General features: G+C 36.7%; 2 protein-coding genes and 1 long non-coding RNA gene across 5 annotated transcripts; all 3 read left to right on the forward strand.

Moving 5' to 3' along the window:
- Window positions 1-608: 608 nt before the first annotated feature.
- On the forward strand, window positions 609-6,240 carry LOC139984328 (uncharacterized). Of its 2 annotated transcripts, none has more exons than XM_071998207.1 (3): window positions 609-670; window positions 2,081-2,152; window positions 3,641-6,240. In XM_071998207.1, the coding sequence occupies exons 2-3, from the start codon at window positions 2,110-2,112 to the stop codon at window positions 4,585-4,587; spliced, it is 990 nt and encodes a 329-aa protein (XP_071854308.1). In that variant the 5' UTR covers window positions 609-670; window positions 2,081-2,109; the 3' UTR covers window positions 4,588-6,240. The 2 variants fall into 2 exon arrangements, with proteins under 2 accessions (XP_071854308.1, XP_071854307.1); XM_071998206.1 differs by having other exon boundaries at window positions 631-885; window positions 3,641-6,238.
- Window positions 6,241-10,953: 4,713 nt separating this feature from the next.
- On the forward strand, window positions 10,954-14,685 carry LOC139984339 (uncharacterized). 2 transcript variants are annotated; one of them, XR_011799041.1, is made up of 3 exons: window positions 10,954-11,272; window positions 12,960-13,180; window positions 13,892-14,685. It is a non-coding gene; the product is annotated as an uncharacterized lncRNA (long non-coding RNA). The 2 variants fall into 2 exon arrangements; XR_011799040.1 differs by lacking the exon at window positions 10,954-11,272 and having other exon boundaries at window positions 12,811-13,180.
- Window positions 14,686-16,092: 1,407 nt separating this feature from the next.
- Window positions 16,093-26,848, forward strand: LOC139984330 (uncharacterized). Its single transcript, XM_071998210.1, has 2 exons — window positions 16,093-16,602; window positions 20,841-26,848. The coding sequence occupies exon 2, from the start codon at window positions 21,271-21,273 to the stop codon at window positions 22,228-22,230; it is 960 nt and encodes a 319-aa protein (XP_071854311.1). The 5' UTR covers window positions 16,093-16,602; window positions 20,841-21,270; the 3' UTR covers window positions 22,231-26,848.
- Window positions 26,849-27,449: the final 601 nt, after the last annotated feature.

Genomic DNA, 27,449 nt, shown 5'->3' on the forward strand with positions numbered 1-27,449 from the left:
ATTTGACTTGAAATAAAAGGCTAAATTCTACCAACTTTCGTGTCCTTTATATGGCTTGAAAGGAAATAAAGAGACAATATACAAAAATTGCTGATTGAGAAAGAATTATGTGACGCTAAGGAACGCCGTTTATTTCATAATACTCATTCCAACTCACGTATATGCATAAAGAAACTTTAAAGAGTACAAGTACTCGTTTTTTAAGTATCTTTTGTGTATGTCAAGAAGATCTTGAAAATCTTGATAAATCCTAAAAATTTCAAACATAAAAGTAACTCACACAGATATATTCAACCCACACAAGTAGGTGCATGTACCCGCACACATAGAACATTTCAAGGCCATAATGAGATTTTGCCCCTCCCCGCCGTTACCCCTTATATTGCGATTCCGTTTATTTTCTCCGGTTACCTCTCCTCAGTATGAAAGAAACGAATGTTTTCAATGGAGACCATATGACGCGTGAAAGCCCGGGCTGTCGTAATCTAAATTCGATGCAGTCTACTGTCAAAGTACGTAAGTGCTGTGATATCTACTGCAAACACTGCAAATATAACACTAAATTTCCCTTTTGGCGTTCGATACTAACAGTCAAGGCTTGTTTGGTTGAATTTGACCTTTTGGTGGGTTCCCCTACGTAACCAGAAGTACGAGTGATCTTGGGTCTGACGTAAGGCTTTTCATATTTCTAAGTTATACCAAAGATAATCTTTGGTTATACTCGACTACTAAGTTGAAGACAAAATATTAACAACGGTAAAGAGAGCACGAAAAAAACAACAACACTAGGCTGGTCCTGGTTGTTTTTCTTATTGACCCGAGGAGCGAGAATAACTTGTTTGTTTCCACTTTCCAGGAGCTGGCATCTGGGGACTGTGGAAATTGGTAACAGTTACACGAGAATATTGGCAGCATTAATACTACTTGTACTAATACTAATAGTAGTACTTAATAATAGCTGGCTAAGGACTAGCCTAAGTGAGGCCCATGTATCAAAGTAGGCTTACCTACCACCTAGGACTTGTACTCAATACCTGGCCTTGTACATTTTGTACAGTAGACTTTGTAGTGTTAATGTTGGGTAGGTAAGGCTTAATTCAAATACACAGTGGCAACACTTTGAGATGAACTCTGTGTTTTTTGTTTATACTGGCCTTGGTACATAAGATTGCCAGCTTTTCTTCTATGCAGTGGTTGCACTGGCCCGACTCATGTTTGTGTTTGTTCGCTGCCATTCAATAACCACACTAATTCTCTCAGGCATGAAAAGTGCCAAAAAGAAACAGAACTGTCAAAGTAGTACAAGTACGTATGGAACCTGAAAAGAGGGAATTAGCCACAATATAAGCTGGGTAATAGTAAAAGGAATCGAACACACACAAGCGTGAATTGGTCGAGTGCAAAGACAGAGCTTATCTCAAAGTGTCGCCATGTCAACAAACCGCCCAACCGTGCTAAGAAAAAATAACATGTTAAGGTCACATACACGAATGTTAACGTCGAGTTGTCTGATGATCGCTGCACACTGCAGGCCTGAAACTCTAGTAACAACATGCTGTACGTTACCGTACATGTAGACTACAAATTGTACTTGCTCTACTTCTATGTATTGAGCACTTTTGCAACAGGAAGTGAACATCTGAATCTTTGTATCTGAATCTACAGTATGTATATACATACAAACACATATATATATGTGTGGGAATGTTTTCAGGTTGGCTGATTTTCAAACAATGAAGACTGAGTTTCAAAGACAAAGTAAACATTGAAGTTAAAAACAGATGACAGTTCTGTTGTCTGCAATTGAATAAATGAGCATTTTTGTTGGTTGTTTAATGTGCTTAACTGGGCTTAATTATACACTTGGAACTCAATACTTGGTAAGGAGAACATGTACATCTGCTTTACCTGGTGTCCACTTGTATTCTGAATTATAACTCAATATGCTAATGTGAATGCAACAAGATGACAAATTGTTATTCAAATTAACATGCATATTCATACATACTTAACATACTTGTAATCACCACAACTAGATATAATATAATGTAAAACATTTTCTCTCTATTTATGATTACAGTTGTTCAAATTACTGGTAGAAGTGAAGAAATGGAAGATGCTTTGTTGGAAGAAAATGACTCCATGGCAACAGGTATGATAGGATAGAAGCAACAAACCTAACCACCATGAGTTACAGCTATGTGATATTAAATGATAAAGAATAATAATTTTCTGTGTGAGAAGTAGTGATATTAAAAACAAGTCCATAGCAACAGGTATGATAGAATAGAAGCAACAAACCCAACCACCATTAGTTACAGCTCTGTGATATTAAATGATAAAGAATAATATAATTCTGTGTGGGAAGTACTGTATCACAATTAAAAACAAGTCCATAGCAATAGTTATGGTTGTAAAGTAGCAACAAACCCAACCACCATTAGTTATAGCTGTGTGACATTAAAAGATAAAGAATAATATTATTCTGTGTGGGAAGTACAGTATCACAATTAAAAACAAGACCATGGCACCTCCCTCTAACATTCAAAGATGGAATGATTGAAAATACGTCAAACCAAAACATCCCGTGTTTGGTGTACAAAATGAAAGAATCATTACATGGACGGATGCCCTAGCAAATGATCGAATGATCAGATTTGAAGGGACGCCAGTTTCTTTTTTTGTGGAATATTTCATTCTCCTGATCCCTGGGAATTGTTGGGCGGCAAACACAAAATACATCGTCATGAACGTGCTACCATCATCCACAAACTGGACAACGTAATACGCAAGTGAAAAGATGTACAGCAGTTTGTTTTTGCACAGGAACCACAGCCATTTATAAGAAACAAAATAATCACAGCTATTCAAAAGTAAAGAACAAAACTTAAACACTAAGTTATTTCCTACACTATGTATTAATGAACAAAACTTATCAAACACTAAGTTATTTCCTAGACCCTTTGTATTAATGAGAAAAACTTATTAAACCCTGAGTTATTTCCTAGACTCTATGTATTTAATGAACAAAACTTATTAAACACAAAGTTATTTCCTAGACTCTATGTATTAATGAGAAAAACTTATTAAACACAAAGTTATTTCCTAGACTATGTATTAATGAACAAAACTTATTAAACACCAAGTTATTTCCCAGACTCTATGTATTAATGAACAAAACTTATCAAACACATACTGTAGTTATAGCCTAGACTCTATGTATTAATGAACAAAACTTATCAACACCAAGTTATTTCCAAGACTATGTATTTATGAAAAAAAATTATCAAACACATAGTTATTTCCTAGACTATGTATTAATGAACAAAACTTATCATTCACATAGTTATTTCCTAGACTCTATTTATTAAAGAACAAAACTTATTAAACACTAAGTTATTTCCTAGACTCTATGTATTAATGAACAAAACTTATTAAACACATAGTTATTTCCTAGACTCTATGTATTTAATGAACAAAACTTATTAAACACATAGTTATTTCCTAGACTCTAGGTATTAATGAACAAAACTTATTTAAAACTAAGTTATTTCCTAGACTATGTATTTAATGAACAAAACTTATCAAACACATAGTTATTTCCTAGACTCTGTGTCTCCTCTTCTTTGCCAATTTCCAGAAGCTGAAGGACAGCCATCAGTGCAATTTGTCTCTTCATTTGGAGGACAACAGGAGGACATCGATGTAGAAGAAGGACAGAGTGATGACGGTGCTCCGAAGTTCGTCTGCCAACTATCGATCAGTTTGGAGGATGAAGCAAGCGATGAAGATGTCTTGTCTGAGGATGCAAACTCATCTGGAGGTGGAGGAGAAGGATCAGGAGGAAGAAGAGGGAGAGGAGGAGGAGGAGGGAAAAGAGAGGAGGTTAAAGACACCGTAAGTCACCGTGCCCGTAAGAGGAAACGCAAGAGAGACAAATGTCGCCAATGTAGCTATTGCGACAAAATGTTCTCTAGGACCGACAACTTGAAAATACACGAGAAGACACACACCGGCGAAAAGACTCATAAGTGCGGCTACTGCGACAAGTTGTTCGCTCATTCCGGTAATCTGAAGTTACACGAGAGATTGCACACGGGAGAGAAGCCACATCAGTGCCAGTACTGTTCCAAATTGTTCTCTCATTCGGGAAACTTGAAAGCACACGAGAGAACACATACAGGAGAGAAGCCTTACCAGTGTAGCTACTGCGAAAAGACGTTCTCGCAATCCGGAAATCTGAGATCGCACGAAAGGACGCACACGGGAGAGAAGCCTTATATATGTGGCTACTGTAGCAAAGGCTTCTCCGAGTCCAGAAATCTGAAGGAACACAAACGGACACATACCGGAGAGAAACCGTTTCAGTGTAGTTACTGTGACAAATCGTTTTCTAGAATTTCTGGTTGGAAACAACACGAAAGGGTCCACACAGAGGAAAAGGCTTTCCAATGCATGTACGGTGACTTTGGGAAAGTAGATGAAACCGCCGCACCCACAGGATATTCTTACTGTGATAAAATGTTATCACTATGTAGAAGTCTGAAGGCTCAAGAAGCAACACTCGGTCTATCCTCATCAACGTAGATGATAATAAAGACTTATCAAATTTTGATCAATTTTAGCTTAAATATATAATATTATCGAAAATCTGTAATCCGTTCCAATTCAAGAGGCACAGAAGTCACAATTTCCTGAGAAAATATTTCTGCATTTACCCAACATACAACGCCTTGGCGTCTTAGTTTATTATACTTCCAAAGAAAAAGTCGTAGGGAAAAACAACAAAAGAAATAGAGAGACATATTCGTATTCATAATATTCTGCTGATTGTGTAAATAAATATTGCAAATTTACAGAACTTTAATTTGGTAGTAAATTATCCACACATTTTGCTTGTGATATGACGTTAGATATTTCCGACAGATATTGATATCGGTCAGATCTGACATCGCTCTGTTTCTGAAGGTTTGTGCAAACGAGAGATCCCATCTATGGGAAGCCAAATGCTCAATTCAACCATCATTCCTGTCATATCAAGTGATCCCAGTATTTGTGACTGTCATAACTTAAACAAAAAGCTGTCTTCAGTCTGTAGAGGCGAAAATAATATTAAGGAAAACAAGTTTGAAGGAGCAACTTTTAAAAGCACAAGTATAGGGCATATATGTTTAAGGGTTTGCTTATTTTTTTATGTTAGTCCTTCAGACACACATGTCTAACTTAATGGCCTGTCCAGACACCTTTTTCTTGACCGAGACAATGTAGCGAAATAACAAGGAAAGACCAATATGTATTCTTTGGGAGAGATGAGTAGGTTTTGTTAACAGAACACCAGCTTTGGGCCAGTCAAACAACTCTTTTCTGGTGAATCATTGGCCTGTTTAGTTTCAGTACCTCCCAAAGTGATCGAGAGTGACACCCAGGGTTCTAGCTATGCCAAGTCGAGTGCCTGCTTAAAATAACATACCGATTGTTGGTGTGTGAATCGATAATTGGTAGTTTTCAAATTTGGACATATAAAGATATGGTAACAATTTCCCAGCTGCGAGCGCTGAACAAACAGAAATTCAGAACCTTAATTGGCCTTCTGAAGTGGTACATCTTTGGGGAATACACATACCTTTATCATTGTTTTCCCCGGACAAAATACGGTTAATACATACGATAAGTCGGCAGTTCTTTATGTCCATATCACTGCTACTTGTGTGTGTTTTACCGGAAATTTTTCACCCAAGTTCCGTGCTGGTAGTCAAACTGCAAATTCACATCGGGTACACAACGGGAAATGGGGGTAACCTGTCCCTCCGACTGGCGTAGCTTGAACACTGGTGATTTTTTCCCCAAAGTTAAAAGATATTTATTAGTGCAACCCACATATATATATATATATATATATATATATATATTTATATATATATATATATTTATATATATATATATATATGTATAGTATATAGTATCCATACATGTTAACCTACAGCATATTGATCCTCAAGTTTCAGGTCTGTTCAGCAATCATGTGACAACTGGACGGCAACGATCATGTATCCGTAATTCTTCCTAGCACGGCTGGGCCGTTTGTTATCATGGAGACACTTTGAGATGAACTCAGTTTGTTTCTTTTATTTTATCATTCTGCCCTTAGATTGCCACCAATATATTTGATTTCTATACATATATGTTTAGCCTTTATTAATATCCAAAGATTCATCAATAGTATCAATAGATTACTCAGCTACAGCTCAAACGAGAGATTTCTTTTTCTTGTTCAATAATTTGTCAGTGAGATTTTGAGAGAGTTTTAAACTGTTTTCATTTTATGAATCTTCAAAAGGTCATTATTCTCAAATGGGACTGTTGGCGCGTAACTGGTTGGATACTGATCCATGCCCCAATCTCTTGCTCACATGGGTGTATATTGTAACCTCTATTGAAAAGAGCTCTCTAATCATAATTTCAATAATGCAATTTCTTTAAGTTGTTCTCATGTTAGTGAAGGGCTGTGAGGCAGTGCTCTGTATCTGGGAGACTATGTTGTTGAGATGCATGAAAATGACCTGCATCAATTGTATGTGTGTATTTGTGTGTGTGTGAGTGTGTTTGTGACGCCCAACTTGTAAACACGATATCTCAAGAAGGGAAGGTTAGACCAATTTCATATATAGTGTGTAGAAGTACCACATTGAGTACAAGAAGCCTATTGTTTTAGTTGGAATTCAAAGGTCGTTTGGGGTCACAAGGGGTCAAATTGTGAAAACCTTGTAAGCACGATACATCAAGAAGGGAACCTTGGGAGGAACTCATATTGAGTGTGTAGAAGTACTACATTTTGTTTAAGAAGCCAATTGTTTTTGGTTGAAGTCATAGGTCATTGGGGTCACCAGGGGTCAAATTGTGAAAACCTTGTAAATGCAATATCTCAAGATGGGAAGCATGGACAGACCTCATATTTAGTGTGTAAAAGTACCACATTGAGTACTAAAAGTCTATTATTTTTGGTGAAGGTCAAAGGTCATTTGGTGTCACCAGGGGTGAAATTCTTGTAATCACGTTATCTCGAGAAGGGAAGCTTGGGCCGACCTCCAATTTAGTGTGTAGAAGTACCACATTGACTTAAAGAATCTTTTGTTTTGGTGGAGGTCTAAAGGTCATTTTGAGTCACCAGAGGTCTAGTCGTGAAACCCTAGTAAACATGTACACCCTCACTAAACATTACGTCAGATTCATGAAGAAAACTGCTCATGTTACATCATCGAAACTACAATGCATTTTTGTATTCTGGTTTCTTTCCATACAAAAAGAGGCTACTCCCACTACATCAAATGTCATGGACGCTACCGTGATCCCCAAAAGTGTTAAAAAGTTTCACCTAACGTTACAGACGAAATGGAACACCAACATTTTGAGATATGAAGAATCAAAATTTTGAAGTAAAAGTTTGAAATATGTAATGAAGCCTGCAAAGTTTGAAGTAAAACATCCGTCATACTTGCAAGATACAACATCAAAATATTGAGCTAATATGTCATAAGCTGGAGATAAAACGTCATAATTTCGAAGTAAAACGTCCGCATTTTGTGATAAATTATCAAAATTTGAGATCAATCATCTTTTGGAATATCGACATTTTGAGATAATTGTCAAACCTTTGAGCAGAATGTCAATATTTTGGGATGCAATGTTGAAATTTTTTCGGAAATAAATGCTCAAATTTTATGGTAAAATTATTACATTCCTAACTAAAGCATCAAAATTTTGAGACAAAACATCAAACTTTTGAGATAAAATAATTAAAAACATGGAAATTACTAAATTTAGAAGTGATACAAAAAGAATTTCGAGAATACCCAGTACAGCAGCGTCTGCAATGGACCAACATCTCCCACCGCCGAAATAACAGTTAGAAAACACTCGATATGCATACGTCTTACATTTAATGGGTGTGAACTTGTGAATTAAGACTCACGCACAAAGACACGTCTCATGCTGGTAATCTGACCTAGTTTCGAATGAGGTGTAACAGAAGTGTTAGACACCACCATCGATCCCAGAAAATACACACACAGCTTGCTACCGTCGGTAATTAGACACTAGTGTACAGTCAATACATCCAGGTATGGTCAATACCCACTACACAGTGTACATAGCAGCGATGGACATCTCAGGTCTAGATAAAAGATAACAAGGTATCAAGTTTCATTACTGTCTGCATTTTGTAGTGACAAAAAGAAAACTTCACTTGCAAGCAACGGAAAGTTAACTTTGTCAGAGCGCGGCACGCGGTTTGGGCGAGACTTCAATGCATTTAAAACTAACGACCGTCCCGACCAATACTAGAAGTAGTTAATGCAGGGCCATGGCTAAGCGAGGGGCAATGCTTTCTACGGGGCATACATGACCTATTTCCTGAAAATAAAATCTGACAATTGGTTGGGGGCCATAACAATTCAATACTAGGAAAATAGGCTACTACCCACTTTGCAACATTAAACTGAGAACTGCATGCAATTTCGAATATGCAATGTATTACACAAAAGTAGGTGTGACAACTATTAAACTATTTGAATGGAGCACTAAAATAATACAGACAAGGACAATGTTGCCATGTGCCTCTCAGATACCGGTAATGACACTTTGCAGACAGTTAAAAGTTTTCAAAGTTGGTTCTCAAGTCAGGAGTATAGTATACTTAGTAGAAAATACGTGGCATTAAGGGCTTGTTTTTCTCATTCAATCAATGAACTTTGCGACTCTTGACCTAACCTCTGCTTATCACCTACCTTACTGTTACATTTATGTAGTAGCATAGACAATCTCTGATGTTTTTTCGCTGTTTTAGTCCTCACTGTGCTTTGTTTTACTTGTGTGTGGGTGTCTCTGATCGTACGTACGTGTTTGTACGTAGGTGTGTCTCTGTATTTGTACGTTTGTATGTGTGTGAGTGGGTATTTGTATGTGTATGTATATGTACGTTTTTGCGCGTGTATAAGCGTGATTTTTGTATTCAGTGAAGGTTTGTTTTTCTGGATGTGTATACATATATTTCGGTATAAGAGGAGAAGAAGAAATACTAAATTGAGAATCAATTTTAGCATTATGTAAATAATTCCTTTGTATCATTCAGATGACATACCTATGTTGTTATCAGAACTCTAAATATAATCGATGTACCATATACATGTGTAATAATCGTGAATAAATGAGATTGGGGGAAAATAGTATACTTACCACTCTGGTCGCCTTGTATGTCTCTGCTGTGCAAAGTTCACCTACTCTTTCGAAAAAGGGGGTAAAATCAAATTCAGTTTCAAAGTCGAATGCACAATGTATGTATGAAGACGTACAAATGATCTGGCTTTTTGCCGTACAACGCAAAGCGCCCTCACTTTTCCTAGGCTTCACTGCTTAATCACACGGCGGTACACGGTGTCAGCGTTCTTCCAAGTTCAATTTCTATGGTAAGACCTCATATCGAGGTGGAACGAAGAGCATTATACCACTGTTAAACATTGGTTACGGTTCTACGACATTTAATCATATACCGGTGCATTACTACTGGTAGTATTTTACTAGTAGTAGCCTGTCAGTCCACACGCTTGGCATATTTGAGTTTATTATTCCACAGGCAACCGGATGAATATGACAATTACCCCACCCTTTGTAAGTTGCACTTCTCTAGTGAGCTATTAGACTACCCCCTGCCCCTTCCCATGCAGCGGTAAGAGTGTCCGCCTCATAATCGGTACCGCACCACAATTAGAGTAGTGTTCCTCGGCTCAAAAGGTTAACCGTCCGAAAAAAGAGGTAAAAGTACCTAAAGTAAAGCTTGTTTAAGCATATTATCAGCTACTGTCATCGTTTGTTCTGCCTCTACATGAAAGAGCATAATTTAAAGTACAGATGGTGTGAAAATAGGGAGGATCGAAGGTGATATAAACCATTTTAGAAAATCTTTGGTTAGATGTTGATATTACTCCGAGTGAGCAGATGGAAGGGTGGGGGTTCAGTATGCTAAACTTGCTCCTCTTCTAGCTCAAAATCTAAACGGTCATGATATGGAAGTTTGCAAGTGACATGATAGGCCAATATCTCAGTTATCATGTGGTGGGTAGGATATACCAGTTGAAAACTTCTATCTATGCTTTGGCAGGTCTTGAAAGTGACTAGTTTAGTGTGTAAAGTCATTGGAACAACTAATTGTGGTGCGAGACCTGGTAGTATTTTTACTAGTTTTGGGCTATAATCTTGAGCTCATGAATCCTGTTTTTAATTTCCCAGTCGGTTTTCCTTTTTTTGCATCAGTGTCGTCATTGTTTTCATCGCTTCCACAGGGAGGATGAGATATTGTATAGTTCCCTTGCCAGTTGGGCCATATACAGCTGTGTCATTGCCATTATAATATAGTTGTCATGGTAATGGTTGATTTTCCAGAGTAGCTACTTTCCGGCGGAGGTGGGGGGGGGCACTCATGATGGGGTACACCAAGATGACCGGTGTTTCAAATGGATGACGTATTAATTCGAACATATATATATATATATACAATCCGTTATTCCTATATATATATATATATATATATATATATACATATATATATATATATATATATATATATATATATATTTATATATATATATATATATATACATATATATATATATACATATATATATATATATATATATATATATATATATATATATATATAGCACTGGATTGGTATTTACGTTTACTTCTCCAAGTTGGTGCTTAGGTTTACCTGAGGTGAAATGATTGGATCAACTTGAAATTTTACATCAGTATACCTTATGGTACTAGAACTGCATATCAGTCGTTATAAGTTGCTACCTACTTTTTGGGTCATTTGGCAAGGAAAAATCCAATTGGTCAAACCCTTACGGTAAACCTAAGCCTTGCTCTCAAAGTATATCCCCCAGATGGTATATAAGTTGACCTGACGTACAGGCATCCGTAGTTTTCTTGACAGCGGCAGTAGCCTGTATTCAGTGTATACGCTCTACACTGTGTACACTGTATACGCCAGGGCTAACGCTAAAGCATACCCGTAGGCTGCATTGCATGCAACCCAATAACAGTTTCGGCTAATATAAGATGATGTGTACTATCTGTTCCCTCTCTGTGCAAGGGGAGTAAGCTTGAGATCGGGTCAGTCGTTCGGTAGTTTGGTTTTCGTGCCCAGGTTCTTTCCTTGTTGACTTTTTCTTAAAAAAGTACCGTTAACACGAAAACGTCTCACCAACAACTTCAGGTAAGGTCCATGAGATTAGTCAATAAAGTTTGGTGATATTAATAACGTTGATATTATAACGTTGTTGCATACAGCTTCACGTTATTTGTTCATACCCATATTTCAATACTATAGTCTAGACTAGCTTCTAGCCTAAAACTTGTAAGGCCTAGCCTACGTTCGGCTGTAGCTTAGGGCCATAGTCCAAGTCCTAACACTACCTTAGCATTGGGTCAAGGGTAAACTGGTCTGTAGTTTGGGCTACAAATTAATACCAACTGCCAGAGAAATTAGATTTCAAGTAGCCTAGGTCAGCTTAACTTCTTAGCCTACTGTGCATGTATGTATCATAATATGGCCTTAGATTTTGCTGGACAATTATGTTACTGTACATTGCCCTAATCATGACCAGATACTGTAGCATGGTGGGCTTATAATTGACGCACTTAAGGATTTGATCAATGATATCTATCAAGGAAAAATCCAAATTACTCAACTGTATGTGTTTTTCATATGTGTAGTTCCTCAGAAATGTTCTGATCTCAAAATATTTAAGGTTCTGTGCTTATACACCGTACAATTGAGCAGAATTTGACCACAAAATGTCTGCCGTGTCAAGTTCTTTCATACCCCTAAATTGACGCATTCGTCGATAAGCTAACTGTAGTGCAGGCCTTAGTATACATCCATTGACTTTAGATGCTGTTTGCTATGCTCTAAGCTCTGACAGGTCATGTCCCAGAGAGTAGTGTTATCATATTGAGGTAATGTTGGGTATTTTAAGGGTGTAAGATTTCCAAATGGCCAAAAAACGTGCAAAACTGGGGGGAGGGTGTTAAAAGCTTAAAAAATACCACAATTTGGTCAGCAAATACCTCAAATGGATTCAAACTCATGAAATATGTAATTCTGTTTGACTGCAAAAAAGTTTAGGTGGCCTGCTGTATCGTTGCTAGTAATAATTTAAGGTGCGTCAATTACGGGGGTAAGTCAATTATGAAGCCTTTACTATACTGTACAGTAGCTATGCCTAGATTATTAGAGACTGAAGTCACCATGCAAATGTAACTTACAAGTAGCCTGTATTGAATAAGAGATGCTATAATTGCTAGAACTTTTCAAAAATTTCTTGGAAGTCTTTACTCTCCAAAATATTCTCAGACATTCTAAACACCACTGTACTGTAAGATGTCTGAATATCCCAGTGAGGGTATCAATAAGAACAGTTAAAGGATATAATACTAGAAAATCCAGCATCAAATTTGGGCCAATGCAGAATACCTTTAATCTAAGTCTCTCAAGTGATGCATTGTGTTTCAAGTGTCTTATTTATAACTAGCCAAAATTTGTACAAAATAACAATGCCATGCATCCAAAAGGTTATTGAGTCAGTACATTTCCATAATGTAACTATTACAAAAGCTGAGTGCACCTAATTAAAAGTTAACATCCTCCAAAAATCTATATAACACAAAAATTTGATAAAGCCTTCTATCCCTTCCCTTACTGTAAGTCATTTTGTTAAGTCTATTTAGATCCATAAATAATACCAAGTTGACTAAATGTGCAATATTCAGTGTTAAAGATCTGAGCTCTGTACTGGCCCAAAATATATTGGAGAGAAGTGTACAATAAAAATTGAAATAATGCACATCTACACTCTGACCATTTGATATTTATTTGATTGGCACTGTTAATGTTTTCTCAGACAAATTTGATGATCAACATTCTCAATCTCAAGATGAATGACAACAGCCCACTATCCAAGGGAATAACACTGTACGATGTAGCTGCCATGCAGTGAAAAAGTCAATGTTGGAACGGTAGCAATCATAGCTAGAGCACAGATGCCGTCTGGGACAGACTGATGTGGTGACCTACTGCATCATTGACAGCAAAATGGAAGATATTTTCTGAATTAACCAAAAAGTAAGTTAATATTCTGTAGGTTTGACATCGCATAAACTTGATACCATAGGACTCTATTATCTCAAATACGAGTAACATCTGAGGTAATTTATTCCAAAGTTATGGAATGAAGAAAGAAACAATCAGAAGGGATGAAAACTTTTGCATGATCTGGTTAATGTGGTGGTATCTTTTCCTCTATGTCCATAGTATTTAACTACACTAGAGCTATATCCACTCTCTGGTTTTTAATCTTAAAGGTCAATGCAAGACAACACCAAATTGTTAGGCTAGGTCCACATAAAATGTACATGTATATTTAAATTTTGAAATCTTTACAATTGGTAAAGCTTGAATGACTTGCAACTTTTAAAAGCACTTGCTATGGTAGGGAGCTGTTTCAGCTCCAATTGAATGCATGGCTGCATAAATAAAATGTGTAATGTTGTAAACAAGGCAAGATGAATCAAGAATTAATGGGCCCAAAATGGGATGGATAAACGAATTGAAATTTACAGTGAAAATAGTATATATGAAAGGTTGTGAGATGATTAAAATATTGGCTGAATTACAGGAGATTTAGTTTTGTAAAGCAGTTCATTGTTTTCTTCATTTGTAGAGTGTGAGGTCTAATCGGTAATCGCAAAACATTCCAAGCTATATTGCGCGTGCTATAATTGGGACCAAATCAGCATATCTTTAAGAGAAAGCTTTTTCTTTTTGTACCAACAGATGGATAGATCTACAGGCTAATACAGCAAAGGATATGCTCTAATTAGAAATGCCAGGCAAGATTATCACACAGTTTACAGTGGGGTGAATACAATCATCAACCAAGCTTTTCATCATGCTGTACATAGTGGTATACAGTAGCTCCTTGTTGGGCTTATCAATTAAAAGCTTGCATAGAAGCCGATGCCAAGCAAAGCAAAAGTACAGTATGTCCTGTATATCGCGAAGTAGATTCACACATCTCATGTATATCCTCTGGGACACAGCACATCTTTCAATGGAGTTAGGAAGTTGCTGGGAATAGTTGTTGGATTGGCACAGTAATGTAGTATTTGCTTCACATAAATGCAGAGCAGTAACAGAAAACTAACTAGTTCCAGGATATGTTACACTGTTACATCATATAAAAGATAGAGGAAATTAATATTATAAGCTTCAAGCAGACAGAACCAAGAGAATGCAGACCAGTCTTCATGGGAAGTCTTCTACATATTTAACTGTATAAATGGACTCATTCTTTTGCAATGTACTTCTTGAAATATTTTAGTTTGGTGACATTGTGGCACTACATGTTTTTTGTAAGTATAAGGGAACATTTGCAGCTGCTTGTCAAGAACATGGAACTTGTTATACAACTGAAGTGGTCCTGATGCTTAAGTGTTGAGGTTACTGGATATTTTACTGCCTTACCTTGCTTTAACTGTTCTTAAATGCATTTCTCATGTTTTAAGATGTTTTAATTTTGTATTGTTTTAATTTTATATATATATATATATTATATATATGTTTCTCGAGTTTCACGCCTGCATGGTGTTCTTTTTTTGTGAGCTGGTTCTTCGCTATTCTGTTTTGGGTTGAGTGTTCTGTATGGATTCCGTGTATCCACTCAATTTCAGGGGATTCGTCCGACACGCGAGCAGTAGTGTTGAATACGTCTCGGTTGGATGATTGTATAGATATCCTTTTTGCTTTGTGACTGGAATATGCCTGCATGTGGTACAGTAGGTGGTTGGGTTTCGCGTTTATGTACACAGGTATAGGTCATTAGGTTTCCTATATGGTTGGTATATATATGCCAGTTTCAAGGTTAAGGTTGATGTCCAGGTAGTTGACTGATGTGAGATTGGTTTGGCCGGTTATTTGTAGGCCAAATGACTGACGCGCATTAATTCATAGGCTACATATGGGGATTAAATCCAATATATTCACGGATTTGCTGTACTTCCACGATCAATGTTTTGGCGGGCCTGCTGGATCATATTTAAATACTGTTCCTTGTCTGATGGACCAGTCATTCTGTTGTGTTGATCAAGTACGTTTATGGCAAGCCATATATATGGGACAAACACCGCATAATATATCCTCATATTAATAGGAGTATATAAGCGTATACATTCTAATATATACGCGTATTAAAGCAGACAATAACTGACTTGTCTTATATCTTTCACAAACGAGTTTCGAGAGTATCGAGAGTATCACATTGTAACCTCGACAGTATACAATAAATGAGAGATGGCAAAGTTAGTCTCTATTGACGTACACCCAGGCCAACACGTACTAGTTCTATAGACAACAGCGTGGCTCGTCCAACAGACAAGGAACAGTATTTGAGAGAGTTCTCGCATTTGTCGCGGTTATATGAACACTACAAGAGCGAAAGTGTTCTCGTGTATATTCGAATTAATCCGTGCATGTATTGGTTTTAATTTCCATATGTAATTCGAATTCATGCGCGGATATGTTGGATTTAATGGGCCTATATATTCGAATTAATATGTGTCTACAGTGGCGTAGGAAGGTACTTTTGAGTGGGGGGCTGAAGACTGAAGGCCGGCCTGGGGGAGGGGTTTAAGGGGAGGGGGTGTCCCCCTCCCCTTTGGATTTTTTTGCATTTCCAGGTGGCCTCAGATGCAATTTGGTGCAATATAGCACACTTCAACACCCACTCCATTTTGTAAACTTAATTTTGTATTTTCACCTGGCCTTAGATGCAATTTGGTGCTCCAAATGAGATTTTTTTCTCATTTAGAAATGAAAAAGGGGTTTTCTGACTTGCGAACCGGGGGGGGGGGCGGAATGATACTTCCGCCCCTCCACATTTTTCACTGGGGGGCTGGCGCCCCCCCCCCCCCAGCCCCCCCCCCCCCGGTTCCTACGCCCTTGTGTGTCTATATGACGTGGATATATATAAGCCCTAGTATGATTGGCTAATTAAATATATATATCCGTATACATTCGAATCATTAATACGCGTGTAATTCGTATTAATACGAGGATATATTATGCGGTGTTTGTCCCATATGGCTTGCCGTAGCCGTTGTAGATTTATTCTTCATCTTTCTAGTCGAGGAAGCAATAAACCTTGCACATGATCGTTATACGTGGCAGAGGTTAATCACATGAGCATGTTGGATAGACGAGACTCAACTTACTACTAGTATACTACTTCTAGTCGTTATCTGCAAACCATAGAAATTTATTCAATTTCTATGCTGCAAACTCACTCCAACATAATAACTAATATCTGTGATTTTCACTAAAACGATATTACCAAGGGTAAAACAGATATTTACAAAAACAACGGATCAAACACAAAACAACAGCAGCAAAACATCATCGACAGATCATTAATCCGCGGGATACAAAATATTTGAGACCTCCATAAAGGCGGAACCTGAGTCACCTGTGAACAGTTACACGGAACACTGGTAATGGTTCAGCGAAAATAAAGCTGCTTTGTAAATTGTAGTACTAGGCTAGTGTGGTACTGTATGTCTAATACATACTACATAGTAGAACTTATAAATATAACACTTTGAACTGGCAAGTTTACTCAATGTCGAAAAATTTTACATTTTAGGAAGAAACTTTCGCTTCTTACGTAGGTTAGAAGTATAGTTTGTTGCTCTAGGCCCTATTGTAACTTAAATCTTCCCAAATTTGCATACCGTGTTAGTCTACAACGTAGTTTAGGCTATGTAGGCCTAGAGTTGATTTCCACTAGTGTTCAAACGATTCTGCTTTAACAGAAAATACCGATCACCGATTATTTTTTTTCATAATCGGGCCGATTCCGATTCCAATTATTTTAAAAAGAGAAATTATCCCGTTTATACGAAATCGGCAATAAAGTATCTGATAGAAACAATAATTGTTGTGATTTTACTCTGCTTCCTTTTGCTTTCATTGTAATTTAAGGCATGTATCCTTTTGAGTGTACCAAATCACCTCTGGAGTTTACAAATTTCCAAAATACGAAAATATGACATGCTACCTGTGCATGCTAAGCGAATGGCCTAACCACCTCGACGTGTATGCCACCTATTGATGGCTTGAAATGAGCGAAGACTAGTTACTCAAAATATCCATCTCAAAAATTATCTCAGACAAACCATCTATCTTTAAGCTTTACCAAAGTGTAAATTTTAATAACATATTTCTTACATTCCGACATTATTTTGTACTTATTTTCAGTATTATTCCGTTTATGAACAAATAGAAATGTTACGATCTTGAAGTTAAACATACCTATTCGTTACCTATTTACCTCCATTCAAGTTCAATTAGTAAATGTAAGTTTAGGCCAATCAAACTGAACAGCAAATTGTACCACCGTAACTTGTTTATAATTACTGCAGAATGTTACCAGATTGATGTAAAGAAATCATAACAACAACAAACTTCTCCAATATTGTTTTTGCACATGAAAAATTTGCATTCACTTGTGCATAATTGATTTGAGCAAAATTTTAGACCGTATGCCGAGACCTGTTTACAATGTAACAACCTAGTTAGGCTTAATGCGACGCCTATATATGGAATAGAGGCATATAAGCAACTCTGCCGAAATTAAATAATTTTTGAGGGCATCGCGGCAAACATCGAAAGGTTAAACAAATGGAGATAAGAGGGTCGACGGTAAAAGGGAGGTGATGGAATTATGGCCCTTTGCAAATTTTGAGAAAAAGAAACATCGAATTACAAATTAGTGCATCAAATACTGCACTACGGGGCATTTGATGCTTAAACATTTGGCTTTAGGGGGCTATTTTGGAAAGGAAAAGTTAAAAACGCCCCCCTTAATGTATTTTCGAGGGATTTTTTTAAAGTTTATGGGGACTCTTTTCCAAAGTTCAATATGCTGTTAACGGAAGTGGTTGTAAGCATTCAACAGGTTAAAGTAAGCACAATTACCCTCTTCTATAATGCTGGGACCGTATAGCAAATTCATTGAAAGTTTAATCGCAAAAGTTTGGGATCGTTTAGCAATTAACGTCAAGCCACCGAATATATGACGAACAACCAATAACCCAAGAAAACACAGGTTTACTTCCGCTGAAGGAGCCCTTTCCTTATATCATGTATTTTGTAGTGTGTGGATAAAATCACTCACCACCAAATACGAAACCATTTTACAGCTGCAAAGAAATCGAAGTTAAAACCTTCAATCCATCGCCAAAGCTACTGTGTACGTCAATACAACATTCCCTCTTTAAGATATTGCACAAACCTTCCAAACAACTGCCGATTTCCAACTAATTGAAAGTTGTAAACAAGCTACGCAATTTTGTTTTGCAAACCGATGGTTAGGCTAAATTTCCTATTGACTTAGTGTGGTTGTTAGGCTAACATGTGGTCGAAGGTTGCAGTATTTCATTAGTTCATTAGTTCTAGCTAAAGGCGTCACAATTTCAGCGAATAAAGATATGCTAAGGCTAGATTTTCCTGTTAATTACGTGTGGTGTTCGGCTACCATGCGCGCGACGATAGCAGCAAGGAGAGTATATGTAAACAAAGCGATGGTTAGGCTACATTTCCATGTTGACTAAGTGTGAAGTTAGGCTATCATGTGTTCGGAGATTTGTGGGGATTTTAGGTTATTTTTGCTGGTAGGCCTACTGAAATTGCTTAGTGGCGCCCGTAATTTGACAGTGACTGTACAAGCTGGAAGTTCCCGGTCGGATTGTGCGCGACCCTCTGCACTGCTTCAAATTTGATGCGGGATTGCGAGAACTGTTTGCGCGATTCGCGCTGCTACTGCAAACCCTAGCTAAAGCAAAATCATGTCACAATTAATTTTACACAGATACCTGATATAACTAGGGCGATTTTCTTATAGATATATTTTTTATCGCCCTCGCAATTGTGCTTTAAGAGGGCTTTTTTAGCACTTGCGAGGGCGAAGGGCCCGTCTCCCCCGCTTACCTCCGACTCTGACCTATACTCAGCTAGTCAACATAGGCCTAGCACATTCGCTAATTCGCGAAATTGGTATTGCTACCATGCTTAATGTGCAGAGAAATATAAAGTCACTAACCACGAGGGAAGCAAAATCGTCGACCCTGTCAGCCTAATTTGATGAAACTACATTGTGAGGGTGTCTTTATTTTAATGTTTCGTAGTAAAATAATTAACAAACCTAATACATCAGTTGATATTTTCACCTTCCATATGTCTTTGAATAATGATATTTTCACCTTCCATATGTTTTTGAATAATCGGTATGACAAAACTGGTATTCCACGTAACTTTTATCGATTCCGATTTTATTTCGATTATGCAATAATCGGGCCGATTCCGATTCAGTTAATCGTTTGAAGACTTATTTCCACAGCAGTTTGTACAGAAAGCAAATTTCGAGAATAAATCATGGTGGCATTTAGCTTGTACAATCAGTCCCCTGTACAGAGTTTCAAAGTTGCAATGATACATTTGACATTGAAATTGCTCATGTTTGTAAGTCAAACTAACCAGTTTCCAATCCCAATTTTAATCTACAATGCCTGAAACAAAACAGCTTAAAGTGTAACAAGGATTCAACAATATTGTATTTTGAGGCTTTCCGTTGATCATTCAACGGATTTAGCAGAATTGCACATTACATTTAAATGCATGTGCAAAGTACGGAACTTTTTACATTAATGTGCAATCAGGCTGACTCCCTACGTTTACAAGTATCGTCAAGGGCGTAGGAACCGGGGGGCTGGGGGCGCCAACCCCCCAGTGCAAAATATGGAGGGGCGGAAGTATCATTCCGGCCCCCCCCCCCTCCGCTTCGCAAGTCAAAAAACCCCTTTTTCATTTCCAAATGAGAAAAAAAGGCATTTGGAGCACCAAATTTCATCTAAGGCCAGGTGAAAATGCAAATGCAAAACTATTTACAAAATGGAGTGGGTGTTGAAGTGTGCTACATTGCACCAAATTGCATCTGAGACCACCTGGAAATACCGAAAAATTCCAAAGGAGAGGGGGACACCCCTTCCCCTTAGACCCCTACCCCAGGCCGACCATCAGTCTTCAGCCCCCCCCCCCCACTCAAAAGTACCTTCCTACGCCACTGAGTATCGTTGTTTCTAAAAAAAAATGCGGAATCTGACCAACACATCGCTGAAATCACATACTGTATACTGTAGATGAATCAATCATGAATGATAGAAATAAACCACAGAGCAAAATCAAAATTGAAAGAACAGTTATGCCCCTCACTATCACGAATACAGTAGTTTAAAGTAGAAAGATTAATTGGATAGTTGAGACTTAATGCTTGAGGAGTTCAAAGGTCATTAGAGATCAAAGTTTATTTTAAAGCAGCTCAGAACAACTTCATATTTGTTCATTTGATCCATTTTTGGATGTACAATATTCTGAGTGGATGTTGTTGCATTCAAATGGTCACCTCAGATAACCAAGGTTCAAAGTAAGAAAAAAAACCTTGTCAAAGTTCACATCAAGTTGAGTGCAAGAAGCTTCCTAGTCACTTACAGATATAGCAAGGTTGAAAGCATGGAAATCTTTAATGTTATCTGATTGAAATATTCTCATTTTAATGTGGAATCACTATACCTGTTAATTCGTTTTATTGTTTTTTGTTGTTGACATAATAGGAATTAATTTGCTGACAGTCTCCTTTTGTTTCACCTTGTATGGTATTTGCTTGTATTTTCAGGATATCAGGGATCAAGGGCATCAACAAGGGCATCAACAAGGGCATCAACAAAATATTAAGAAAGGAAGAAATATCATCTGTGGAACCAGTTAATAGCTACTCATGCCATCTGTTGATCGGTCTGGATAATGAGGCCAAAAAAGGAGCAATACCCTCTGGTGAATCTAAAGAAATAAAAGGAAAACCAGAACGAGTAGATGTTTGTATACTTCAAAGAGGAAATTATCCTGACCAAAGTTGTGATTGCAACAAGCTGTTTAGTCAGTGTGGAATTGTGAATAAACAAGACAAAGAATTAGTACTTATAAACTTTGAGAACACATGAATGAAAACACACAGAAGAGAAACCCAATCAGTGTAACTATACTGTGACAAAAGATTTAAGCGATCTAATTCTTTGAAGAGACATAAAATAACATATACAGGAGAGATGGCTTATAAGTGTGACCACTGTGACGAAATATTTGCTAAATCTAAGACTTTGAAGAGACATGAAAGGACTCACACAGGAGAAGAGCCTTACCAATGTAGCTACTGTGAGAAAAAGTTTGATCACTATAACAGTTTGACAGCACACCAAAAACGACACACACGAGAGAAGCCTTATCAGTGTGGCTACTGTGAAAACAAATTTGTTAACTTTTATTATTTGAAGAGACATGAAAGAACGCACACAGGAGAAAGGCCTTTTCAATGTAGCTATTGTAAGGAAATGTTTGCTGAATCTGGAGATTTGAGGAGACATGAGAGAATACATACAGGAGAGAAACCTTATCAGTGTGACTACCGTGACGACATGTTTCCTCGCTCTAATGCTTTGATGACACACAAAAGAACGCATACAGGAGAGAAACCTTATCAATGTAGCTACTGTAAGAAAAAGTTTGCTCAAACTGTACAATTGAGAACACATGAAAGAACACACACAGGAGAGAAGCTTTATCAGTGTGACATCTGTGACAAAGTGTTTCATCGCTCTAATCCTTTGATGAAACACAAAATAACGCATACAGAAGAGAAACCTTATCAATGTAACTACTGTAAGAAAATGTTTGCTCAAACTGTACAATTGAGAACACATGAAAGAACACACACAGGAGAGAAGCCTTATCAGTGTGACTACCGTGACGAAAATTGTCCTCGATCTGATACTTTCTATCATTTCATTCCAATCATTTTCTTTCTTTTTTTTCTTTTCTTTTTAGTTTTGATTAAATTACTTCCTTTTCTTTTATTTCTTTTATTTCTTGCTTTTATTCATTTTCTGTTTTTAATTTTAATTTTTTTCTTTTTTTTTATGTTATATTTTTTATCATCAAGTGCAAACAAAATACAAAGTAAAACATATCAGGAGAATAATTATAAATACAGACCAAGAATTACAAAGTAAACAACAAGTGTACAATGAGATAAACGGAGACCAGAAAAAAAAAGTTCTGAGGAAAACTTATACAAAGTCTGTCCACCGTGCTAGAAAAAAACCTAATTAGGTATAGGGGAGGGAATAAGCAACAAATAAAGGTTAAAAGAGACGAGTAGACTAAGTTTTACAAACATGAATAATCATGAATGAAATTATAAATCAAATACTGGACTGACCTTTAGTACTTGCAAATTTTCGTCCAATATCATTGAACTTCATCTGGCAACTGCAGAGGTGTAGATCCGATATTGATGGATTGTTCACGTGACAGTCGACGGGGAATAACAGCTATTGATTGATTCCATGCATGAGAAAGTTGAAAACGCAGCCCCCCTCTTTTATTTAGGGAAGGTTTCTCCACGCGTTCCCAAATGGCTTCCCTAACTCCTCGTTCAAACCATCTCTCTTCGCGATCTAGAATGATAACGTCTTAGGGAAGGTGGAGAAACCTTCCCTAAATAAAAGAGGGGGGGGGGCTGCGTTTTCAACTTTCTCATGCATGGAATCAATCAATAGCTGTTATTCCCCGTCGACTGTCACGTGAACAATCCATCAATATCGGATCTACACCTCTGCAGTTGCCAGATGAAGTTCAATGATATTGGACGAAAATTTGCAAGTACTAAAGGTCAGTCCAGTATTTGATTTATAATTTCATTCATTATACTACAACTGGATGAATCATAACATACATCAACATATGAATAATCATGTTTTAGTAAGGTGGAGTTTAAGATTCTTCTTAAAGTTATTTACTGTACAACTTTCCTTAATAATATTTGGCAATGAATTCCAGAGATTAATACCAGTAAAATAGATACATTTTATCTAAGCTCAGTTCTTGGCTTAATATTACGAATAAAAGCAACACAGTGTGTATCATGGTTATGAATTTCAAAATTATACTGTCTGCAGTTACTTATAGTATCAGGTAGAAGATTTTGTACAAGGCGATACATGAATACAACTAATTGCATAGTATGTATATTATTAATGGTTACTACATCGAGTTTTTCAAAGAGGGCCATGGTGTATGATAAAAAAAAACAAGCATTATACATAATGTATACAGCCCTCTTTTGAAGTTTATGTACATTTTTAATAGTGTAATTGGTACCCGAACCCCACACAATATTAGCATAAGAAATTACCGGTAAGATCAGTGCATTGTATAACAATAGAAGAACTTTAGAATCAAGTGCATCTTTAAATCTATTAATTGTGCCTGCATACATTGCTATTTTGTTACATAGATTATTAAAATGCAATGACCAATTCAGATTCTCATGAGTAGTAGCTCCTAAAAATTTGGTACATGTCACTCTCTTAATAACAGTATTATTTATATTTGATATAAACATTTGGTCAGCTCTTTCCCATAGAATCAATGATGGCACACACACACACACACACACATTCCTGGGGTGAAGTATTACATAGGAATATATCCATTATGGAAAAGCTTCCATCGTTCGGAGAGCTAGTCTGATAAAACACAAAAGAACTTATATAGCAGAGAGTGTATATGTGGTAAGATAAAGTTTGTAGACACACGGGAAGAACATACACATGGGAGACGCATTATCAGTGTATAGCTACTTTAAGAAACTGTGTGCTACCTCTTGACATTGAGGAGACATGAATACATACAGTACTTAAGGAGACATGAATACATATAGTATTAAAGGAGACATGAATACATCAAGTATTAAAGGAGACATGAATACATATAGTATTAACGGAGACATGAATACATATAGTATTAAAGGAGACATGAATACATCAAGTATTTAAGGAGACATGAATACATAAAAGTATTTAAGGAGACATGAATATATGTAGTATTTAGGGAGACATGAATACATCAAGTATTTAAGGAGACATGAATTCATCAAGTATTTAAGGAGACATGAATACATCAAGTATTAAAGGAGACATGAATACATCAAGTATTTAAGGAGACATGAATACATCAAGTATTAAAGGAGACATGAATACATCAAGTATTAAAGGAGACATGAATTCATCAAGTATTTTAGGAGACATGAATACATATAGTATTTAGGGAGGCATGAATACATCAAGTATTAAAGGATACATGAATACATCAAGTATTTAAGGAGACATGAATACATATAGTATTAAAGGAGACATGAATACATATAGTATTTAAGGAGACATGAATACATATAGTATTTAGGGAGGCATGAATACATCAAGTATTAAAGGATACATGAATACATCAAGTATTTAAGGAGACATGAATACATATAGTATTAAAGGAGACATGAATACATATAGTATTTAAGGAGACATGAATACATATAGTATTTAGGGAGGCATGAATACATCAAGTTTTTAAGGAGACATGAATACATAAAGAATTTAAGGAGACATGAATACATATAGTATTTAAGGAGACATGAATACATCAAGTATTTAAGGAGACATGAATACATCAAGTATTAAAGGAGACATGAATACATATAGTATATAAGGAGACATGAATACATCAAGTATTTAAGAAGACATGAATACATATAGAATATAAGGAGACATGAATACATCAAGTATTTAAGGAGACATGAATACATCAAGTATTTAAGGAGACATGAATACATCAAGTATTTAAGGAGACATGAATACACATAGTATTAAAGGAGACATGAATACATATAGTATTAAAGGAGACATGAATACATATAGTATTAAAGGAGACATGAATACATATAGTATTTAAGGAGACATGAATACATAAAGTATTAAAGGAGACATGAATACATAAAGTATTTAAGGAGACATGAATACATATAGTATTTAAGGAGACATGAATACATGTAGTATTTAAGGAGACATGAATACATATAGTATTAAAGGAGACATGAATACATCAAGTATTTAAGGAGACATGAATACATACATATGGTATTTAAGCAGACATGAATACATTCAGTATTGTATATAAGGAGACATGGATACATACTGTAGAGAAAAACAACAAAAGTTTGCTAAATCTTGAAAGACACATGAAGGGACACACATGAAAGAGACTGTGGCCAAACTTCTTTGTTCAGGTTGAAAGTGTGTATAGTAAATGGAAGAACACTAACAGGAGCAAAGCCTTATAGTAGTCTAGCTAATTATATCATCATAGAGAGCGTGGTGGCCAATTGGCTAAGGCATCGGACTCGTGATCCAAGGATTGCTGGTTCGATTCCTGCCTAGTTCATTACGTTGTGTCCTTGGGCAAGATGCTTTATCTCACTTGCTTCTCTCCACCCAGGGGTTAAATGGATACCTGTGAGGTAACTTGTCATTGGGCGCAGTACATAACTGCTGCCGACTGGAGGGATTGTCTCTGGGACATGTTATCATTGACCAGGGGTAACATAACGTCTGTAAAGCGCTGTAAGACTATAATCGCTAGTATAAAGCGCTATATAAAAAGGCAACTATATAATAAATACTCTGTAAAGTGTAAACATTGAACATTGAACATTATGTCTGAATGTGAACTTGAGTTTATCAATACAGAGAACTAGAGTTGGTGAAGCATTTATTTCATTAACCACCAGGAAAATCAGTATGCACATAAACCATCATGGTGAATGTCATCTTATGTCATAGGTTTCACTTTTACCTACCTGTAATTCACTAGAAACAATTCAAGAAATATTTCTCAAGCCATCCCTGGGAGTATGCTTGCTTGTCAGTATCTTGAACTACTAATGTGACCAGAGCAAAACCTGGTTAATGTTTTGCTGTTGTAAATATATTATCATTTTCTTTCATTTTCCTACTTTTGTTTATATTCTTTCGTTCACTTTCCTTGAATTTTCTTATTTCTTCTCTAGGAATACATGTGCCGGCTCCAAGAGCCTCTTTTTTAGAAATGTGGTTGAAATAGACCGTTTTATATAGCTTTTTTACTACTGTATATACACAGTCATTTTCTGTATACTCATGTTAATTTAGGTATCGTCATTGAGTATTTGGTTATCATCACATTGTAGGGATTTGCATTTAATATGCTTTTGCAATATGCTTGTGCCTGTTATTTTTATTGCCATATGGTGTATTTTTAATTGTGCTTATTGTAATCTCATGAGTATCTATTAATATGAGTATCTTAATATTGTGTTTAAGTATCAAGACAATACTTTCGTATTGTCTTTGAAGGGTATTTCTCCAGAGGTTATTACTTTAGTGTTGGTATTTTCATTGTGGTTTTCTTGTTTTATTTTTATTGTTAGTACATTTTCCAGAAAGAAGCCGTAAACCCCAGAAAGCCTCTGTAAGCCCCTGTACGTCGTTGTAATTGTCGATTTTACTCTCTGATTTTAAGTGTGTTTCATTTTACCAAATTGTTATTTCTTATGTTCCTCCCTTTAGTGCATTATTTATAAGGGGACATCTTATTCGGTAATATGTTATGATTGATTTGTGTAAATGCTTCTCTCTTTTTTGGGCCAATGTTTGTATTTTTAATGTTAGTTTTGATATTGTATCTTATAGTTTCACTGTGGTTCGATAGTCACCCCAAACTTGGGCGTGCTAAATAAAAGGGTATCCCGTAACGAACCTCCGCCTATGCGTTTTAGCTTCATTGAGCGTTGTCTCCGTGACACTTGTGTAGAGCCATGCCATTTTGGCATAGCTGGCCTAAGTTAGAATTAAACTCCACCGGAACTTGTCAAACCCTTCCTCTCAGGTTGGGAGACCCATCAGGGCGTGGGGTAACATAACAACATAACATAACAATTAATAATTATATAGCGCTATTCCATCTAGATCATAGCGCTTGTGACACAGACACAACTTAGCATGGAAATAGGTGAGTCTTAAGATTACTACGAAATTGAGAGATATTGTCAGTTTCTCTTATATTACGAGGGAGATTGTTCCATGACTGTGGACCGGCTACACTGAACGATTTCTGACCCAAGACCTTGTTCGTTCTAGGAACATTCAAGCGGGTTATGTCATGAGTAGAGCGGAGAGTTCTTTGAGGAGTATAAGGTGACAGTAGATTGGATAAATAAACAGGTGCAGTATTGTTCATGGATTTAAAGACAAAAAGACAGAGTTTAAACTGAATCCTTTCCCTTATTGGCAGCCAGTGGAGTTCTTTAAGGGTTGGAGTAATGTGATCTCTCTTGGATATGGAACAAACCAACCGGGCAGCA

The sequence above is a fragment of the Apostichopus japonicus genome, chromosome 17 (genome assembly GCF_037975245.1).
Source record: "Apostichopus japonicus isolate 1M-3 chromosome 17, ASM3797524v1, whole genome shotgun sequence".
Taxonomy (NCBI): domain Eukaryota; kingdom Metazoa; phylum Echinodermata; class Holothuroidea; order Aspidochirotida; family Stichopodidae; genus Apostichopus; species Apostichopus japonicus.

Coding starts and splice junctions, on each gene's coding strand:
- LOC139984328 (XM_071998207.1), top strand. CDS start 2,110: ATGGAAGATGCTTTGTTGGAAGAAAATGACTCCATGGCAACAG. Junction 2,153..3,640: donor AAATGACTCCATGGCAACAG/GTATGATAGGAT, acceptor GCCAATTTCCAG/AAGCTGAAGGACAGCCATCA.
- LOC139984330 (XM_071998210.1), top strand. CDS start 21,271: ATGGCTTATAAGTGTGACCACTGTGACGAAATATTTGCTAAATCTAAG.